Here is a 21654-nt window from a genome sequence, read left to right on the forward strand (position 1 = left end):
AGTCAAATTTATTAAGTTAGTCAAATTTATGCAACAGAGGTTTTCAAAGAATGTAATAGTTGCTTGTGGCATGGACACGTTTCACGCTATTACCTCTGCCAGACAGGTGTTTGTTTTCTTACAAATAGCTACTTGACCAGAGGCAACAGTAAGGGCTTCTACACATTATTTTAAATGAGTGGTACAATGTGTGCACACATTACTTGAGCTGTACACTCATAGTTATTCAAATGCAACATTTAATGTGTGTGTAGCTATGTGCACAATAGCTGAGTTGTTCAAATCAAGTGTACACTCTTTCACATCAATGGCTGCAGTGACAGCTTGTTCACTACACTCTTAACTTTCCAGCAAGAAAGAAGGCAGATGTGGCAATTCCTACTGGCTTCTTTGGTGTGTGTCCCCCCTCCTCCGTGACATGTTGCCCCCTTCGGGAGACAGAATTCTCCTTCATGGCTTTGCCTCATTCACTAAAGAAACACCCACAGAAACCAACATCACTTACTGCCGGAAGCACCTTGCACTGAACTGCAATGTTTGTAATCAGTGTTGACCAGGTGGGCTGGGCAGCTGGGACATTGGGAGGGCCAGAGGCTCCCCAACGCTGCTTTGGGGAATGTACCCTTAACTTCTTTCTTGGGGTCACAGAAATGCATTTGCAGGGATCAGTTCCGAAGGAAAATTACCTAAGGGCAAAGCTAGACGCAACATCAATCATGTGATTTGCCCTTGTCTGACTTGGCTTTTTAAAAAAATAAAAATAAAATACTATAGCTATATAGTTCAGTGGAAGCTGCAGGAAACCCACATCATCTGGAGGGATGGGCAAATCTGACCATTTCAGTTGCTCTCTAATTATTCCATTATTTTTCTTAGTTCTATGCATATCCACATCAGTTTGCCGTACTAACACACGCACACACACCAAAAATTCATTAGCATTTTAGTGTGCCTTTATCAGGACGGGTGTCAGGAGCAGGCCACAAGGTGTCAGTGAAGTTAACTATTTATTCAAAAAAACTGAAACAGCTCAGTCCTAGTGGTCACCGCAGCAACCCTTCCCAGTAGGTCTTGCCCCAGTGAGGCAGTTGCGAGGACTGCCGGTTCCTGCCTTCCCGCCGCTCTCTAAGTCTCCTCCTCCTCTGGGTGCTTCTCAAGCAATCTGAGACTCTGTCCACATGTCTCTCTCTGCTCTGCCATCTTCTTGCCTCTTCTGGTCCTGGGAGATTGGGGGGGGGAGCTGGTTACAGCAGGAGGGGGAGGCCCCCCAGATTCTTCAGCAGCCTGCCTCATCTCTGCCCCTTGGTCTCCCTCCTTTCCTGCTTCCCCTTCTGGGCTTCTCTCTGCCAGACTCTCCCTACCCACTAACCCTGTTACCTCTTCAGCTTCCACCACCTCCTCCTCCCAGTCTTCTCCCTCTGAGCACCCACGGCCACCCCACCGCCCCTCTCCAAGCTCTTCCCTTGGGGGCTCTCCAGCTGGTGCCTCCCACCACTCCTCTGTGCCCATGGCAGGATTTCTGCTAATATACACATTTTTTGTCTGCAATTTTGACTAATATACACGTTTGCAAAGCAATTTGCTCTAATGCAATTTCCCTATGCTGAGGAACTGCATTGCAAAATTCAGAGAGCAAATTTAGAAGACTGGTTAGATTTTGTTTAGCGTATTGTTTCAGAAAGGGCAAATGATGATAGTTGCCTTTAAATGTGAACAGCATCAAACTTCTCCCCCTTCCTTAGATGTAAACTGGCAAAATTACAGCAGTCTTTGCAAATCTCCATGTCCAATGTTACCTTTGATACCCCATTTACCACGTCCTGGTTATCTAAACTATTTTACAAATAAAGAGAAGTCAAGTTAGTAAGTAGGGCTGCCAGGTCAGGCGTATCCCAGACCCTGAGATTTCTGGGCCCAGCAAGGAGACCTCTTGATGTCATGCTGGGCCCCGGAAACAATTGGGAGAGGGAGCAGGGGAGTCAGAAGGCCCCCTGCTTCCCCAAGGGTTCATGCTATAATTTGAAGCCAGCTCCTGCTGGGCTGAAGCAGGCAAGCTGCAGGCAGAGTCTTCTGGCTGTTTTATTATTCTTATTGAAGGCGTTCTCACCCCCTGGCGATCCAAGCCCCCCAACTGCCTCCTGGAGGGGGCCAGGCAAAGCAGGAGACTTCAGGCCAGAGCTGGATTTCTGGCGCTCCTCTTAAGCAAGTGAGAGGAAGAAGAGACAGAAGCTGAGGCAGCACAAAGTGGTGTTGGTTTCTTTATTAACTTGGATTCTGGTAGCAGGTGGACAAGGGAGGATGGTCAGGGGTGAGGGATGGAGGTGGGGAGGAAGAGGGAGGGGAGGAGAAGGAGCCAAAAGGCTCAAAAATTCCCGTAACAATAAAAAAGAAACTAAAAGTAATCTCATAAACTTCTAAAAAGCATCTAGAGTGCAGACGGCAGCATTCTCTAGGCATCACCCTCCCCTACAGCTCCTACTAGCAATCAGCGGGCAAAGCGTCGCCCCACAGGCAGGCGAGGGGGGCACAGTTCGCAGCTCATTTTCCTACGCACTACAGGAGGCCAAAGCATGGGGGGCCCACGCTAGAGTCTATGGCAAAGGCTGTGTCAGAAATTTGGGGCGGGCGGGCGGGCATACAGGGCACATGTTGCATGAAGGTGGTGGTGGGGGGGTTGCTGTGTGTACTTTGCATGGTAGTCACTGGGGCAGCTCTAGATACTTTCTGTGGAGATGCCTGGACCACATTCTTGGGTCTTTCCCCAGCTTCCCTTCCCTCGCCCCATCACCCTGCCCCTTGTGCATGAGAGTGGGACCCACATGCTTGCCCAGCCCCAGATTGCTTGGGGGGGTGTCAACGACCCGGGGCTGCTGCCGGCAGCAGCAGCAGCAGCAGCTGCATATGGGGTGGCAGCAACAGCACCAAAGGCCTGGAAGGGGGGTCCCTGGGGGAAAGAGCTGAACTTGTGCATTTCCTTGTCATCTCTTCTGGGTCCAAAGACTGAAGTGGGGGGGGGGGAGTCACATGGCAACCAGCCAGCATAACTCCCCCCCACCCACCCCCCCCGCTCTCTTTGGAATCCCAGGGCAGATGCCTCCTAAAAGGATCGACCTTTTGCTCAAGGAAGGAGTCCCAGGCTTCTGGCTTGGCTGGAAGAAGTGTCATGGGGAGGGGGAGGATTCCCCAAGCACCATGGGGCAGGGAGGGGGCAGTAGAGCATCCTCTGGCAGGGAAAAAAGGCCCAGAGTGCACTGCTCTTCCCTTTATTCATCCTGGGACTTGGTGTGGGAGTGTGTAAGTGGGTTTGGGGGGGAGATTTAGCTACTCCCCAGCTAGGAGTGGTCCAGGAAACTTTGGCAGGTGCCACGTCTGTGCTGAGTTGGGAGGCCTTTGCGGGTCCCCCCTAGTGTAGAAGCGCAGGTAAGGTTGCAACGCAGCTCTGCACCTCTCCTGAGCGACAGATTGTGCTGGGTGGAGCCGGGCATCGGACGCAAGCGGGACGCTGCGCTCTTCCAGCCCGAGGGTTTGGTGCCCGTGGGCCTGGCACAAGTGGACTGGCAGAGGCTCATGCACTAGCCCTTCCTCCCCCCTCTCTTCTTCCACCCACCGCTCACCCCGCCCCCCGAATGTGTGTGTGTGTCTTTGCAAGAGAGAGAGATATGAGCCTGGGAGATCTGCTCTGCCTGGCACCACCTTAGCACTCCCTGCCTCTGTCCCGCTGTGGGCTGGCAGCCCGGGGAGGCTTCTTGGGGAGCCACGCCAATGCCATCCTGCCGAACGTCCCTATTTGTGTTTGCATAGTAGGTATCTGTTCGCATTGTATACACAAGGTTTGAGCCACTGTCCAGGCCGCGCTTTTCCACCCAAACTGGGCAGGAACAGCTGGGGGGCGGGGGGTTTCTCTCCCCCTGGGCAGCCCTGCTCTGCTTCCCATCTCCTAGGCCTGCGGACCTGGACCGAAGGCTGGGCACGAGGGAGGGCTGGGCGAGGGTGGATGGGCCGCCGAGTGCCATCCCGCTGACTCCTTCCCTGCTGCTGCGTCAGAAGAAGAGGGCTCCAGGAAGCAGGCGCCCCCGCACGGCTTCCCCTCCTCGGTCCGGGCTTTAGGTCAGGAGGAAGAACTGTAGCTCATGCGTCTGCAGTCGGTCGGTCATGCGAATAAGACAGTAAAGTTAGGTCTCTTACGGAAATCATGCCATGTAACCTAAAGAGTCATGGAGAGCCAGCCCTGCTCCAGTGAGCTCGTGGCTCCGCTCGCCTGGCCATCGTGGGGGCACAAGAGGGAGGTGGAGGTCAGTGGATTGGTGTCGAGGTGAAGCCCTGGTGGAAAGAGAGGAAGAGGAGACAGGAAGCTCGGGTTAGAAACATTCCAAGGCCACAGCAAAGCCCCTCTGCCTGTCCCTCCTCTGGGCTCGGGGATTGCAGTGCAAACAGAAGGAACCTTTCAGCGCAGACAGAATGATCTCTGCCGCTGCACTTCAAACACAGCACACCCACCTGGGTCAGGGCTCATTCCCACTCTCTCCAGGTAACTCAGAGTCTCGAATAAAGCACTTCCTAGGGTGATTTGGGTGGGTGGGCAGGGGGATCCTGACAGTTAAGCTGGCTCAATACAAGGGGGGAAATATGCTAGCGTAAGGAGGCCCCCAACTGCCATTGCCACAGCCCACAGGAGGGGCCTTAGGTGAAGTTTCTGCTAAATTTTGCCTAAAACAAGGCTCAAGGCAAACGTGAAGGTTTTCTGCAAAGGCTTCCGAAGAAGGCAAACTTTAATTCCTTCTAGAAATACCCTCACCTTGTCGCCAAATTTACGTGAAGTTCTTATTTGAGCTACGCATCTGATGAATCTGAAGAGGAGCCAGTCTGACTTAGGGAAAGCTCTTTGGACCTCAGTACTCCAAGCTTGGGGCCCAGCCTCCCAGCTATTGTTACAATATCGCCAGCAGGGGGCACAATTTGGCTAAAATTGGTCAGAGGGTAAGGCCTGTGGATTTCCTTAAGGGGTTTCCCTACTCTCTTGTAATTCATGCACTGGCATTTCTTATTATCATACAACTGCAAAAAGGAGAAACTGCTCCTGGATGCCAAGTTTCTAGTCCTTAACGATCACTGCACTTTCCATGGATGTTGTGGGAGTCCAGCTCCTACCAGCCAAGGGTGCCAAGTGGAATAAAATATTGCAGGTGGGCTGTGTGTGCAGGGAAGCCCGTCCTGCATAATCAATCACAAGATGTAGTGCATGCACACCATTTGAATGGCAATGCCTACCAGTCTGGGGGGGAGTCCAGCCCCCCCAAATATTTTACAGGACTGACCTCACCCCCTACGAGTTGGCTCCTATGCTACCAGCCTCATGGAACACTGCCAGTGGCCAGGGATGTTGTCAGCTGTAGTCCAACAACCTCTGCAGAAACTCAGGTTTTTCCAGGTGAGAGCAGTGCCATCTGAGCATGCAAAAGCTGCTCTCTCTCTCTCTCTTCCTTTGCAGGGGGCTGGATTAGAGGACCCTTCTAACTCTTCAGTTCTATGGCTCTATGACTCTATAGTGAAGGAAGGCGACAGCACTCAAGGCAAGAGGAGGCCTTCCTGTTCCTATCCCCCCCCCCCCCCGAGGCAGACGAGAACTAAGCCTTGTGCTGCTCAGGACAAGCCCTGTTTAAGCGCACAGACCTTGGGCTCCCAGCAGGGCAGAAGGAAGCAGCTGTGAGAACAACGCAGAGAGACAGCGACACAAGCAGGCACAGACAGGCCCAGGGAGCACAGGGACTCCCAAACACATCTAGGAGGATTGGCAGCTTGAAAAGCAAGTGGAAAGGGAGAATTTGGGTGGCTGAAGCTTCTCTCACTATAGTGCTACACGCCTCGGGAACATTTTCCCCTCTTGCACTGCCCTTCTGCCCAACCAAGCAAGGCTCAGGAACCAAGGGCTGCTCCCCCACTCCTGGCAGCCTTCAGATCTGTTCAGCAGGCAGAAGCTCAACCGATGTAGCTTCTGTTGCATCAGAGACTGGAAGGAGCCACAGGTCAGTCCTGCCACAGATGTTGCTAACCAGGCCCTTCCAAGGATTGCCAGATTGCATGAAGGCTGAAGGCTCACACTTTCAGCCCTTGTATAAAGGAAGGAGCTTCGGCAGATATGGCTTCTCCCATCAGAGTAGGAAAAATGTACCTCTGCCAAACTTGACTATTATTATTATTATTATTATTATTATTATTATTATTATTATTATTAAAGGCACAGAGGCTGTACCTTTGGCAAGTTGTGAACAGTCAGTAAGATTGTCATCGATGCTTGAGTTGAGACTCCTGCCTTGCAGGGGTTGGACTAGATGACCCTTGGGGTCCCTTCCAACTCTACTATTCTGTGATTCTATAAATATATATACACACATACACCCCCATACATCAGGGAGAGGAACTAGATCTGGCAGGTGAACTGGATCATGATTTCCCCAAAAGGAGATTGACGGGTGGGCAGGGCTGCTGCCTGCCAATGGAGGTCAGGTGACCTTTGGTCCTTCCTCCTTTGCCAGGCTCTCCATAAGGCAGCTGATTGCCTGCTCTTGTGAGGCTCCTCTTGCAGCCCTTTGCAGGATCCGCCAATCAACTGACTGGTGGTGTCTGCAGACTCCCTTTCGGCTGAGCGAGGTTTTCACCTGCCATCCCATGTGATGTCATATATGAGCTTAGGCATAGGGTAGGTGGGGGCGGCATGGCTGAAATGGTATGAATTTTGGCACGAATCACTGCTCTGGGCTTGCCAGCCAGGAGGTTTACCCAGAATGGGTTCATGGAGGGATCTGTTATGGGAGGCTTGTTCTCTACTCTGACACTCCCTAAAATCAAATCTTCTGTGGGCACAGAGTGAAGGGCAGCCCTGCTTTTCTCAAGAATGCCACCTCTTCCGGACAGAAGAGCAGGATGAGGATCCTGGTGCCACCAGACCCTCAAGAGTAGCACAGAAGCGCTTTGCAGGCACTCCTTTGTGTCGGGAAGGGAGAAGGCTAAGGAGAAAAAGGCGAGGAAGGGGTGCAGGATAGCAGTTTACAAAATTATGCATGGCATGGAAAAGTTTCTCTCTCTCACACACAGTGCAAGAACTCATGGGCAGTCAATGGCGCTGAATGCTGGAAGATTTAGGATGGACAAAAAAGTCCTTTTTAGGCAGTGCTTAGCTGAATGGTGGAGCTCCCTCCCACAGGCGGCAGGGATGGCCACCAACTTGGATGGCTTGATAAGAGGATTGGGAAAACTCATGAAGGGGTGGGCTGTCAGTGACTACCAGCCACAAATGCAGGGGGTTGGACTAGATGTCCCTTGGTGTCCCTCCCAACTCTTCAATTCTATGATTCTAAGGCAATGATCTGCATTCTGTGCTGGAAACGGCAGGAAGGGAGAGTGCTCTTGAGCTCAGATCCTGCGTATGGCTTTCCCACTGGCATCTGGCCAGACGCAGGTGCTGGACTAGAGGGGCCAGTGGCCTCATCCAGCAGCCCTTCCTCTCTTTTTACGTTAGAGAAAATGCTTTGCATGCAAACTGTCCCAAGTTCCATCACTGGCCTCTCCGGTTAAAAGAGAAAAGGCTCAGGCAGCCACTGAGGCTGATGGGAGTCGGAGTCCCACGATGTGGGCTGTGTCAGATTGTGTCAAGCTGGTGCCCTCCAGTTGTTGTTGGACTACAACTCCCATTGTTCCTGACGATGGCCCATGCTGGCTGGGATTGATGTGGCCGAACAAAGGCCAGCATGGATGATAAGGAATTCTGTGCAGGCTGACACAGAAGAGACAGATGACTCTGCCCCTTTTCCACCAGCTTGCTAGACAGAAGAGGCTAAGAGGCAACATTTGCTTGGAAATGCAAGCTGCTATCCTCTGAATAGACCAGCACTAAAAGATGGCAGGCTAGTAGGACTGTTTGAGGACCAAAGCAGCTGTGGACCCCCAAGAGGCCCTGAAGGTGCTTTGAGACTCCCATTTTAACACCCACGTCACATGTCCAGAACAGAGGATGGGCCTGCCCCTTGTGGAGTCCTAGATGGATGTGTTCAGGGCTGCCCCTGAAGATGGCGTTGAGGTGGTAGCCAGTGCATAATGTGGCTGCTGGGCTGCTAAGTGGGGCGGCTCAGTGGGGCCAATCAATGTGTTATACTGGCCTATAAAGACCTAAATGGCTTGGGGTCTGAGGACCTAACAGAGCACCTTTGTCAGTATCAACCGTCTCAGGTCCTACAATTGGCAGCTGAGGCCGGGGTGGTGGGGCTGCCTGGTTGGTGCTGGCCCAGGACAGACAGGGCCTTCTTAGAGGTGGTTTTCCATTTGCGGAATGTGCTTCCTGCTGAAGTGCAGCCATTATTATTATTATTATTATTATTATTATTATTATTATTATTTAAAGGTAAAGGGACCCCTGACCGTTAGGTCCAGTCATGGATGACTCTGGGGTTGCGGTGCTCATCTCACTTTACTGGCCGAGGGAGCCAGCATACAGCTTCCGGGTCATGTGGCCAGCATGACTAAGCCGCTTCTGGTGAACCAGAGCAGCGCACGGAAACGCCGTTTACCTTCCCGCCGGAGCGGTACCTATTTATCTACTTGCACTTTGTGCTTTCAAACTGCTAGGTGGACAGGAGCAGGGACCAAGCAATGGGAGCCCAGGCCTTCAGCCATTAAACTGTTGTTGTGGGGGTTTTTTCGTGATTGCTTTATTTTACTATTTTTATTATGCCATTTAAAAAGAGAATTTACATGGCATAATAAAAATAGTAAAATAAAGCAATCACGGAAAAACCCCCACAACAACAGTTTAATGGCTGAAGGCCTGGGAGAAGAGTTTGCCTGGTGCCTAAAGACATGCAATGATGGCACCAGGCGAGCCTCCCTGGGGAGAGCTTTCCACAAGTGGGGAGCCACTGCAGAGAAGACCCGTTCTCCTGCTGCCCCCCTCCGGGCCTCACATGGAGGAGGGTCTTGGCTGACAAGCGCAGGGTCCAGGCAGGTCTTAAGGTGTTGAGGTCCTGAGTTGTGCACGGCTTTATCAGTCAGTACCAGTACTTGGAATTGGGCCCAGAAACTCATTAACTTTCCGGAGGAATCAAAAACATTCCAGGGATTTGATAGCTGAAAGGCCTTTTTTAAAAAAACAAACAAAACTCTGCTTATAATTCTTTGAAATTTGTTATTAGTGTTAATGTGTTTGTTGCCCTGGGCTCCTTTGGAAGGATGGGATACAAGTTGAAATAATAATAATAATAATAATAATAATAACAACAACAACAACAACAATAATAATAATATACAGTGTTACCTCGGTTTACGAACTTAATCTGTTCCAGAAGTCCGTTCTTAAACCAAAACAGTTCTTAAACCAAGGCGTGCTTTCCTGAATGAGGCCTCCTGCCGCTGGTGCCCTTCCACCTTCCACCATTCGGCTTCCGTTCTTAGATCGAGGTAAAGTTCTCAAACCAAGACACTATTTCCAGTTTTGCGGAGTTCGTAAACCAAATTGTTCGTAAACCAGACTGTTCTTAAACCGAGGTACCACTGTACAGGCAAAGGAGAGGGACTCCAAGGGAAACTGCTAGGTCCTACTACAGTTGACACACGGCCACCGCCCCCCCCCAGCTGCTAGTAAGAACAAAGGGGTGTTTACCTCCAAAGAGGCCACTCGAGGGGTGGGGGGTGAGGGGTGTCACTGCTTCCCCCTTTTCAGGCTGGCTCGTTTCACTATCTGAGCCCCCATCCTGCCCCCGAGAAGCTCCGATCTTGAGACACTCCCTTGAGCCTCCTCCTGGGCAAACGGCAGCGAGAGACAGGAAAGCGGCAAACGGTCACAGAGAAACCCACGAGGGGGGTGGCAGACGGACGGACGGACGGACGGACGGAGAGACACAAGGAGAAGGAGAGTCAGATGGTGGCAGGGGACTCCTGCAGCAAAGTGCCTGGCATGGGCAGCAGGAGAGGGTCCTGCTGCGCCAGGCAAGGGCGGGGGGGGGGGAGAGAGAAAGAGCAGGGGACAGACGACAGAGAGGAGGACGCAGCTGGAGCCCTGGGGCTGGGAGGCCCGTGGGGCTTGGGTACCTTGCTGCCTGCACTCTCCTGCTGCCAAAGGGCATGGGCCAGGAAGCGGCCAGCCTGGGCTTCCAGCGCATAAGGCTCCTGCAGGGAGCCTTCCATAATCACCTCTTCGTGCTGCCGTGCGTCGCCTGTCCCGTCCGTTTCCAGCCGCCGCACCACCTTCCGGATAATCTGCAAAAAATAAGTGCAGCACTTTTAGACAGTCTCCTGCTGCCTCAAGTGATGCCCACCAGCCCTCGGAAAGCCTGCCTGCTCTCCCTTCCAGCCCAGGATGCCTGGAGTGCCTTCCCGCGAGGCACAGCCCTTGATCTCTTGTTCTGGAGCCTGGACCTGCCCCAAATGGTGGGGCAGGGCCCCATTTGCCCATATGAAACAAACTCCACTACCTCCAAATTTAATTTTATAGCAGTAATACCTATTCATCACTCACAGACACCTTTGGAATGTTGAAAGACCATGAGGGCATCATGTTTCCCTCTGTGAACTAAGGCATCAAGACATTATCTTGCAAGAATGTGTACAGCTGCCTTCCTCAACCTGGTGCTCTAGGACTACAATTCCCACCAGCTCCAGTATTATATGGCTGTGGCTAATGAGAGTTGTAGTCCAAAACATTTGGAGAGCACCAGGTCGAGGAAGGCTGGGCTTTGACAAGGGAGATATATCTGCTCAGCCTTAAATCCTTATTGGGTGATGTTGGATCAGCCTCTCTCTCTCTTCCTAACCTACCTCACAAGGTTGTTCTGAGAATAAAGAAAGGAGGCTGACTGCATGAACTGCTCTGGTCCATGCATGCATCAATCCCTGCGGGCCGAGGCTGCTGGAAATTGTAGTGCAAAACATCTGGAGGGCACCAGGTTGGTGAAGGCTGCCTTACGATGCCCCTATAAGGCAGGCCAGCATATGGTCTCCAGGTGAGAGCCAGCCATTTGCTTAAGATCACCTGCTGAGTTTGGGGGAAAGGAGAGATGGGACATCCTAGGGACATCCTGGTTCATAGCTCAGACCCTGGGGCAGCAGTTCTATGTGCCCTTGCCTGGGAGTCATTCCCACTGAATGCAGGGAGATTTAATGTTGGAAGAAGGATAACTAGGATGGCAGCATGAGCTGCTACACTCAGATTTCCCCAACCTGGTGCCCTCCAGATGTTCTGAACCACAACCCTGACCATTGGCTGTGCTGGCCGTGGCTGATGACAGTTGGGAGTCCAAAAGGTTTGGATGGCACAGGGTTGAGGAAGGCTGACTTACCGTATTTTTTGCTCTATAGGATGCACTTTTCCCCCTCCAAAAATGAAGGGGAAATGTGTGTGCGTCCTATGGAGCAAATGCAGGCTCCTTGGCTTCAGCGATAGCAACGCGAAGCCTCCGAAGCGCAGAGGGAGAGCTCCCCCCCCCCTGTGCCCCAGAGGCTTTGTGTTGCTTTCACTGAAGCCCCTGGAGCGCAGGGAACTCCCGCTGCGCTCCGGGGGCTTCAGGCAGCTATCCGCAAGCCTTCGGAGCGCAGCAGAAGGGGCTCCATTTCTCCTGCCGCTTCGCTGAAGGGGCGCTGAGCAGAGAGGGGGAGAATTATTTTTTTCCTGTTCTCCCCCTGTGCGTGGGGGTCCTGTGCGTCCTATGATCCGGTGCATCCTATATAGTGAAAAATACAGTAGATTGCAAAGTCCTTTGGGCAGAAACGTTTCTTTCTGCCGTTGCAACTCAATAAAGTGCAATGTGCATTGATAGTGCTGTATTAAATAATCATCTTCAACATCATAATCACATTTATGTTGTAACCGCCCTGAGACCTGCGGGTACAGGGCGGTATACAAATTTAGTTAATAATAATAACCATTGCTAAGAACTGCGCAATGCGATCTCCCCTCTCTCCAGGTGGCAAAAGAAGACAATTGCCTGGAGGACGGAATGTCAGTCTCAGGAGGCGTATCTTGCATGACATGCGACACGGGCTGACATTCCTTGCTCTGCACAACCCCACCCAAAGGCACAGGAGGCCCTCCCCTCTTCTGTATCTGGCCACCCTCCCCACAAGACAAGGGAGCGAGGAATTCAGCAAAAGAGGTCCTACACCCTTTGGATTTCTCCTTCTCCCTGTTATCGGTAGGTAGCCGTGTTGGTCTGCCGTAATCAAAACAAAATAGCAATAGCACCTTAGAGACCAACTAAGTTTGTTATTTGTATGAGCTTTCGTGTGCATGCACACTTCTTCAGATACCTTCTCCTTCTCCCCGCTCAGCATTGACCTCTGCCTGCCTCCCAGCACCTGGTGCTGGCCCTGCGCCCGATTTAGACCAACTGGTATTTTTAGGACCTTGCAGAAAGCTACAAGCTCACTCTCCCACCCAGTGCTGTGGCAGGTCATTCACCTCCCTCTTCATTCAGCTCCTGCATGAAATTCCCACAACAAGGTTTGCAGGGAGCAAAGGCCAGCGGGGCTGAAGCCAAGTCAGACTGGCAAGATCAGAACAGTTCCCATCTCATCTCAGTGCTCCCACACACATTCCTTTGGATGACCAGAGCTTCTCTCTCTTACACACATAAGGACCCCTATAATTAGATCTTTTGCAATCATCATCATCAGCTGCTGCTAGTGAAGCAGGTGGAGAATCACGATCAGGAATTGACCCACAGGCTAATTCCATCACCCCACCTTATTTCCACATCCACCCCAATTTACCCTCAAAATTCAGACCAAGAGCTACCGTGAGTCAGAATATGACTCAAGCAAGTCAGTCAAGCTGCATCCTACAGGGCAAACTAAGGTCACCCTCTCCCCCCCCCCCGCATGCACATACTAGAAGCCACCCCCCACAAAAGAAAACCCCAACACAAACTCTCTTGGGCTGGGTAGTCCTGACAGAAATTTCTTCAACTACTGCTAGCAAGACCCCATCAAACAACCAAGCCTATCTGTCAGGGTTCCTGCCAGCACACTCTGGGATAAAGTCCAAATGTGTCACACTGAACGCAAGCAGGCAATGTGAGGAGCAAAACTCTGGCACAAAGGAAAAGAGCCTGGAGGCGCAGGAGCCCAGCAGGATTCTAGCGTGAGGGGGAGGAGGGGCTTCTGGGGAGCCTGGAGCCGACTGGCCCAGCTGCCGCCTCCTGCTCTGCCCTCCGTCTCCCCCTGGCAGGCCACTCACCTTCTTTGTGACAATGTTGCCCTGCTCATCTGTAAATTGCTCTTCGGTCACTTGTTCCCCTGGAATATCCAGCGCTTCATTCCCCTGGAGGGTTGGGAAAGCAGAAAGGAGAGTGAGCAAGATTGCTATGGGACCACAAAGTCCTTCACCCTCCCAGAACTGGCCCAGAGCAGCGGACGTCCTCTCAAAGCCCCACGGGGGGTTCAAAGAAAGTCAGCTCTTGGGGCAAAGCCAGCGCTCTTCCTCTCGCTCCATGCCCTGCCCTGGTCCCTGGCGCCCTTCCGCCACACTACCAGTGAGTGAAGCCTGGCACGGCGTCCCTGAGTGCCATCCAGGGCGGGTTGGTGGGCCGGTACCGGCCCGGCCAGTCTTGGGGAAGCCTCCTCTGGCCAGCTACCTGGACAATGACTCGCCGGCGCACCACCCGTGTGGAGACGGGCTCCTCGTCATCACTCAGCCCATCGCTCTCGCCCAACTCCTTGTCCAGCTCCTGGTGGATGTGCTTCAGCATAAAGCGGAAGGAGCCCTGGGCAATGTGCAGCAGGTTCTGGCAGCTGACCAGGAAGAAGCCAAGCAGCACCAGGCTGATGAGCAGCTGGGTCAGGAAGCCCCACATGGTGCTGCCACCTCCCGCCCCACCCCAGCCAGCCCAGAGCCTAACGCTGGCCTTCCCTCATGGCATGAGGGCACTGCCCAGGCTACTGGCAGGAGCAGCCTCTGGCTCACGACTGGGAAGCGGGTAGGGGCCGGGCTGGGGAGGAAAGCTGCTGTAATTTTAGCCTCCCCCGACCAGCTGTTTGGAGGCTCTGGCCAACCCTCCCTGCCCCCTCCTTCGGGGGGGGGGGAGTTTGTCAATGTCACCCAGTGCTCTGCCAAAGCCCAGGCAGGCCAAGGAGGTGGCACGAGGCCTGCCCCAGCCTGCAATCCAGCCTGGTGTCTCTTGGTGCCCCTGGGCACGAAGAGCTGAGAAGCATGCTTTGCCTGAGCCACCTAGGAGAGGGCTGTGCACCTATGTCTTGCACAGCAGCCGCCCCCCCCCCCCGGTTCTCTGGCATCCTGGGCAGTTCTATTTCTGGCCCCTCCATACCTGGCTCTGGGTGAGAACCAGGCGCTACCCAATTAGGAAGCAATGAAGAGGCCGGCTGGCCAGGATATAAATAGAGCAGAGAGGCTGAACATGGCTGCTGGGCCAGCCCCCTCCCCCAAGCAAGGGGGGGGGGCAAATGAGCTTCTTCTGCACAGGAGTGCAAATGTCAGCAGAGCAACCTTCTCATTTAGCTGACATACCCCCCCCCCCCCGCACACACACCTTTTTTTAGCCAAAGGCATCTCCCCCCAAGCTGCTGGCAAAAGCTAATAACTATCACTACCATATCAAATAAGAAGCAACAAGTGAAACAAATTGGAAGCCAAACATCCCAGCAGAGTGTCGGCAGGCAACTCGAGTGATGCTGAAGCCCCCTGAAATAGTTCTCTCTGGATCCCAACAGCTAAATCTTGGCAGAAGATTTCTGCAGCCTTGGTCCCCCCCCCTACCCCCCCCCCCAAGAGACAGCATGGTTTTAATGGGTGCAGTGAAATACTGTACCTGTCAGGGGAATCTCTCACCGCTTGACACACCTGATGGGTGCAATCTTATCAACAATGTTTTGTTTCATTTTAAAAATGATTTTAGTGATGTGTCAAATTTGATTTTTTAAAAATAACCCCCCCCTTATTTCTGTCCATCTCAGTGAGTCCTTGGATGTGCAAATCCTCCTCCCTAAAAAAATAATTATTATTATTATTATTTATACCCCGCCCTCCCCAGCCAAGGCCGGGCTCAGGGCGACTGAAACCCTTCCCTTCCCTTCCAGGTGTGGAGGGAAGGGAACACAGAGACAAAGGGCTACACCTCCTGCAGTTCCAGGGCAGAAATCCCAGGTTCCACCCCACCATCTCCAGGTAGAGCTGGGAGAGACTCCCTGCTTGCAACCCTCTGGAGAGCTGCTGCCTTTCAGAGAAGACGATGCTGAGCTGGGGAATCCATAGTCTGGCTCTGCAGAAGGCAAGTTCCTTATTTCCTGTTCCGTCCCCCCCCTTGCTCTAGGTCCCTGTGCTGGGGCTCGTAGGTGGGGATGGTGACTGTGAAAGATGCAAAATAATAAATTAAGTCAGCCTTCACCTTCAGGATATCAAGCTTTGGGCGTGTTGTATCTTTACATTTCATGGCTCCAGTGCCACCAGCATTTGAACGATGCATTCCGTCAGCAAAGATAGATATTTCAGAATACACTGATGCAATATTCCCTAGAGTGCCTCCATTTCAGCAGTGTATATAGTTTAAATATTCTTGTATAGCCTTGTTTTGTTTGTAAAGCTTTAAAATCTTTTCATATCTGTGCTACAGATATACATGAGGTGAAATTTAATCTCATGCTGTGATGCTTGTTCCACATGTTGTTCTGAGGGTTCTCCCATCCCCTCCCCCAGCCCATTCTCTGTTGTGCAAGTGGAAGTCCTTACGCAGGGCTGGTGAAGGTGGAGCTCCTTTGGTGAATCCCGCCCACGATGCTTATCTAGGGCCTTGACTTTGTTTATTCTTTTGCCTCTACGGACTGATCAGGGGCTGCTTTGTCTGGATGGGAATCGCGAGGGAATGTTGCACTCTCCTACCTGTGGTTGTCCAAATATGCTGCTGTCAGCTTCCTCCAGCCACTTAGCCAGGCCCTGCCGCCTCCCAGGCTGGAGCCCCCACTCCCTCTCCTCCGAGGAGTCCATCCGGGTGTGATCCGGCCTCTCCCTCTCCCGGCCCCGCACTCTGTAGGGCACCGACTGCCGCAGCGCTGGGGGGCTCAAGGACACCCCCTTGGGCAGGTCTGACAGACTGGAGATGAAGGTGCTCTCCACGGCCCAGTTGCCCAGCCTAGGGAGCAAGGAGAGAAGCACAGGCTCACCAGCTCTGCTCACGTGGAAATGCAGGCAAGCCAAGGGAGGCGAAGCACAGGGCTGCCTCATACGGAGTCAAGACAGCTTTATGGGACCATCACTAAACTGTACTGTGAACCCCACATTTTGTACTATCCACCCAAACTGAGTAATTGATACACCCAACCAGGGTTCGTAGTTAACACCTAAAAATCAAACACTGTGTGATTCACTCCAAACAAACCCTGCGCTTTGATTGGTTCACCTGGCGCAGTACTGTCTACGCAGACAGCGATGCCCAGCACCACAGGCCACATTTAACTGCAGAATGGACCCCATTCCTGAGCCTGTCCCCCAATGCACGCACCCAGTAAAGGACAAATAATCTGCAGAACAGAGGGGTGACTCCTGTCTCTCATATCCTAGTAACCCCTTGCTTGGAGTGACTGCTGCAATGCTCTCTATGCAGGGGGCCTTTCAAACTAGCCACCCAATGGGTTCCCGTTAGCAAAGGAGTGACCAGATGGGTTGGCACCCAGAGTAAAGTTCAAAAATCCAGTGGTGCCCATGGATCTAACAGCCTCTGGTCTCCTCTGACTGGCAGCAGATCTCCAGGCCTTTCCTGTGTTAGGCGAGGTGTGTTTTGAGGGGAGATACAGGTAATTGAACCTAAAAACAATACATTTATTATTTGTATCCAGCCCATGTGATAGGGTTGCCCCAGCCACTCTGAACAGCTTCCAACACATAAAAAAGCATAATTAAACATCAATCATTAAAAATACAGCCAATACAGGGCTGCTTTCAGATGTCTTCTAAAAGTCAAATAGTTGTTTATCTCCATGACATCTGAAGGGAGGCTGTTCTACAGGGCAGGCGCCACTACCGAGAAGGCCCTCTGCCTGGTTCTCTGTAACCTCATTTCTTGCAATGTGAGAACTGCCAGAAGGCCCTCAGGGCTGGACCTCAGTGTGTCCGGCCTGAGTGAAGGGGGTGGAGATGCTCCTTCAGGTATACAGGGCCAAGGCTGTTTAGGGCTTTAAAGGTCAGCACCAACAGTTTGAACTGTGCTGGGAAACATACTGGGAGCCAGTATAGCTCCTTTAGGACCACTGTTATATGGTCCCGATGGCAACTCCCAGTCACCAGTTTAGCTGCCACATTCTGGATTAGTTGTAGCTTCTGGGTCACCTTCAAAGGTAGCCCCATGTAGAGTGCATTGCAGTAGTCTAGGTGGGAGATAGCCAGAGAATGAACCACTCTGGTGACAGTCTGTGGGCATGTAGGATCTCAGCCTGCATACCAGATGGAGCTGGCAGACAGCTGCCCTGGACAGAGAATTGACCTGCACCTCCATGGACAGCTGTGAGTCCAAAATGACTGTCAGAATGTGCACTTGATCCTTCAGGGGCACAGTTACCCCATTTAGGACCAGGGAGTCCCCCACACCAGCCTGTCCCCCAGAAACGTTCAACCTCTGTCTGTTGGCTGCCATCCATCCTGCTGCTGCCTCCAGAGACTCACACGGGAGATTCCCCATGGCTGGCATCCCTGCAAGCGGGGAGTGCATTACCTCTCTTTGCCCTTGTCGATGACCCGACTGACAGTAGGTGACTCGGTGATGCGGGCCTGCACCCTCTGCTGGCCTGAAACGAGAGAGACTTTACTGTGGGAACCCGGCTTCCCGCCCAGAGGCCCCCCTGGCGCTCGCCACCTGGCCTCCTCCCCTCTGACCTCTGACCTTCCTCCTGCTCTAGCATGTCCATCAGGCCATTCATGGCGTCTGAGTCCACTGTGTCGTCCTCCACCAGGTCCATGGAGCCCAGCGGGTCGGGGCCATGCGCGTCCTCCAGGAGCTGCCCCGGGAACCGGCCTTCGCTCGTGGCGTCCGAGTCCTCGGCCTTGCTGCACTCCAGCGAGGAGTCTTCGGCAGTCACCAGCGAGGGCGTCAGCCCCGAGGACCACACCTGCATGTCGGACATCTCCATGAGGGCGTCCTGCTCGCTGGCGGCCATGGGGACGGCATCCATGACGGCCACCTCGCTCCAGTACTGGTCAGCGCGCAGCGGGGAAGGCAGTGAGTAATGCAGGGAGGCGGGGGAGAGCAGCTCGTCCTGCAACGAAGCATAACCTGCATGGGCAGACAGAGGGCGACAGGCTAAGGTGCTGCAGGGCGCAGGGCAGGACACGCAACCTCTAGCCGTCGGGGCATGCGGGGGGGGGTCACACTTTGTGCGCCAACGCGCATCGGTCCAAGAGAACACAGCCATTGGGGCGGTGAGCAAAGCCAGCTAAACCATTGGGGGTGGGCAGGTGGAGAGAGCGCCCCCAAAGATGGGCTGCCACCCAAATGGCAGATTTCAAATGGAAACGGGAAGCAAAGGCCCCATGTCTTTACCGATGCCAGGGCAGCTAACCTGTAGCCTCCCAGATGTTGCTGAGCTACAGCTCCCATCATCCTGGACTTCTGGCCATGATGTTGGCTGGGACTGATGGGAGCTGGAGTCCAGCTTTGCTGGGCAGGCCAAAGGTTCCCTGCCCCGCCCTGCACCATGCCGTGTTTCTGGTGGGCCCTGGAGCCCTTGCCCTCAGCTGCCTCCTGGGGTGTCCCCCTAGCACTGGTTTCCCAGAGAATAATGTAGGGTCCCTTGTCAGGCGTAAAGGAGAGCAGAAATGGGGCAGTGGGGAGTGTTAAAAAGAAAACCTGATCAGGAAACAAATGTCACCAAGCCAAGCACTACCGTACATAAGGCTCAAGTACCACTGATGCCTTTCTCTCTCCTTCACTCAGTTTTTGCAAATGACTGATTAGTCATCAGTATCAAACATGAAGATCAGGAGAGGGACTTGTAACTCAAACAAGCCTTTTTGTGCAATTGCATTATAAATTCTATTTCAGCAGAAGTTAGAAACAAACAAGACAAACACCTTGTCATGATAATATAATAATAATTTATTACTGAAACCCTGCCCATCTGGCCAGGCCTCCCCAGCCACTCTGGGCGACTTCCAATGGGATATTAAAAACACAATAAAACATCAAACCTTGATGCCTTATGTACGAAAACTCCCTTCAAGTCTTTAATAGTAACATAAAGAGTCCAGAATGTAGCACCTCAACATGTCCTCCTATTTTATATATATCAAACATATTGATTGCCTTTATATATGAGAGGCAACAATGAAATAGAAAACAATCTTTCGTTCATTTTTTGAACTGCTTTCACTTTCTGTCACTCTCCAAAGCATAGTTTTTTGACTTGAAATGTGCTGGTCTACTAAAAAATTTCATTTTAATATTAAAGACTTAGGGATTATCTATATGTTTTGTTTCACTGAAAGCTGTTTTCTTTCATTTGGTTTTTGATTCTCTCCTGTTCACAAAAAGTGAAGGGAGGCACTCACTCCTTTCCAAGAACCCACAGCTTCAAAGAACTGGCCTCCCCCTATAAGGCAGATGAAATCAGGGCCGGCCCTACTATTAAACCAAGTGAGGGAGCGGTGCCAAGATCCTGGAGAATGGAATGTGTGAGAGAGTCCCAAGGTGTGCCATCAGCTGCAGTGTGTGGGTGGAAATCAGTAAAACGTCCTGGAAAATCCAGACATATGGCAGACCATGCCGGCAGTGCCATTTTTGCCGATGTTCAAAAAAAGAGAGAAAAGCTAAAACCTTTTCACTGTTTGAAATATGGCAGCCCTAGCCCTATGCTAACTCCCTCCCCTCAAATGCAGAGAAAGCTGCTGTCCAAACCCCAGTGTTGTGGAAAGATTCAGCGGTCAGTTTAATAAGCTTGGCTACATGGAATGAGAGAGAGCACCATCTTGGCCTTGGGTATGAAGAGACAGCTGAAGACTGACAATTGCCCTTTGGGGGAGTTGGAGGTGATTTGAAAGAGGAGAACACATTTATCCCACTCCTGCATCTGGAAACTGAGGGTTCTATCCAGTCACCTCTGTCCACCAGCACAAGGTCTTTTGCACAAGTGGAAGAGTCAGTTTTAATATTGCACAACACAGGAACTCAAGACAACAGTTGCACTAGCAGAAGCCTGCCGTGCCACAAATTGCACAATCTGTTGTGCAACTAAGGCCACATTCATACCATACACTGAAAGCTTGTTTTCTCCCGCTCTGGAGGGTTAGGACTCAAACCTATGGCTTCAAGTTAGAAGAAAGGAGATCCCAACTAAACTCCAGGAGGAACTTTCTGACAGTAAGAGCTGTTCAACAGTGGAACGGTCTCCCTTGGAAGGTTGCGGGCTCTCCTTCCTTGGAGGTTTTTAAGCAGAGGCTGGATGGCCATCTGACATGGATTCTTTAGCTGAGATCCCTGCATTGCAGGCGGTTGAACTAGATGACCCCCAGGGTCCCTTCCAACTCTACGATTCCATGATTCTATGAAAGCACCACATTAAACAGCCATGGCTTCCTTCAAATAATTCTGGGAGCTATAGTTTCCTAAAGGAGCCAAGAGTTATTAGCAGGGTCATCTTCCCCTCTCAGTGCCACAGTTCTCAGCCTGGTTTAACAGTCAAGCCCTGTGGAACAAATATGCCACTAACTGACTTAGCTCCACATGAGTGTTTGGGTATTGTTTAAATACCTGTTTGATCAGAGCCAGCAGCCAGACAAAATAAAATGTGTGTAAATGCTGTGGGAAGCAGAGTCTCTTTCAAACCTCACTTTCATTTCTCTTCAAAATGACTGTCATTTAAGCCAGAGAGGGAACCAGGTTTTTGAGACTGGGGCTCAAAGGTAGAGAAAATATGCCTCTGACCATATGCAAAAGGAACTTCTCTCAACACTGAGTAGCTGCAACCAGTCTTGTACTTCAGGGATTGGGGAAAACGGCTGTAAAGAATCTAAGCAACTCAAAAGCATTCCCTGAAGATCTTAGGTACTATAATTATACTCTTACCCCTTTGCTGTTGGTTCAAAGCAGCTTCACCTGCAATGCCTCTCTCTCTCTGGGAATTTGGTGTGGAGGAGAGCAACTCTCCCACATGTTCCCACACTTTGCACTCGGAAAGAAGAAGGACTCGGCGGGACAAGTGCTGCTAAGCCAGGTTGCCTATGGCTCTGAACGTAAGTGCACAGACAGGAGAGGCTTCCGGGATCAGGTCCCCAAGTGCAAAATTACCAGCTCCGAAAACAGGGTGCTTTGGCTCACATGTTCCACTGTAGCCCAAAGCCCAAAGCCAACAAAGAGTTTTGGGGCATTTTAAAGACTCCCCCCTTAATTAAGGTGTGCTGAAGTAGCTGCAGAACACCACATGGGCTCTTCTAGGCTTCCGTGGACTAGAGTCCTCTTTGCCATAGTACTTTTGGTGCTGTTCTTTTGGGGTCCTGCTGTCACTCAGTGCTGCAAAAGGTGGCAGAGGGGGAGGCAACTGGATCTGTGGGGCACAGTTCCTATGGGGCATGCGGCAGGGAAATTCCCAGTAAGTTGTGCCCCATGTGCCTTAAATATGTGTGCCTGGAGGTGGGTGTCATGGATGGCTCCGTCTTAAACTTGGGGTCATGGTGTG

General features: G+C 52.0%; 1 protein-coding gene across 8 annotated transcripts in view; it reads right to left on the reverse strand.

Annotated features, from left to right (window-relative positions):
* Positions 1-2245: 2245 nt before the first annotated feature.
* ANK1 (ankyrin 1) overlaps positions 2246-21654 on the reverse strand; it is a 221804-nt gene continuing 202395 nt past the window's right edge. For 5 of the 8 annotated variants that reach the window (XM_081869997.1, XM_081869998.1, XM_081869996.1 and 2 more), the window contains 6 exons: positions 17868-18257; positions 17700-17772; positions 15875-16124; positions 13220-13303; positions 10078-10245; positions 2246-4320 (listed from right to left, as the gene is read on the reverse strand). In XM_081869997.1, the coding sequence (XP_081726123.1) occupies positions 4294-4320; positions 10078-10245; positions 13220-13303; positions 15875-16124; positions 17700-17772; positions 17868-18257 (992 nt within the window). In that variant the 3' untranslated portion in view covers positions 2246-4293. Of the gene's footprint in view, positions 4321-9649; positions 9788-10077; positions 10246-13219; positions 13304-13616; positions 14038-15874; positions 16125-17699; positions 17773-17867; positions 18258-21654 lie in introns of those variants that run through there. The other 3 variants (XM_081869999.1, XM_081870002.1, XM_081870003.1) reach the window with 3 other exon arrangements.

This window comes from Podarcis erhardii (assembly GCF_964252035.2).
Source record: "Podarcis erhardii genome assembly, chromosome: 7".
NCBI classification, from domain to species: domain Eukaryota; kingdom Metazoa; phylum Chordata; class Lepidosauria; order Squamata; family Lacertidae; genus Podarcis; species Podarcis erhardii.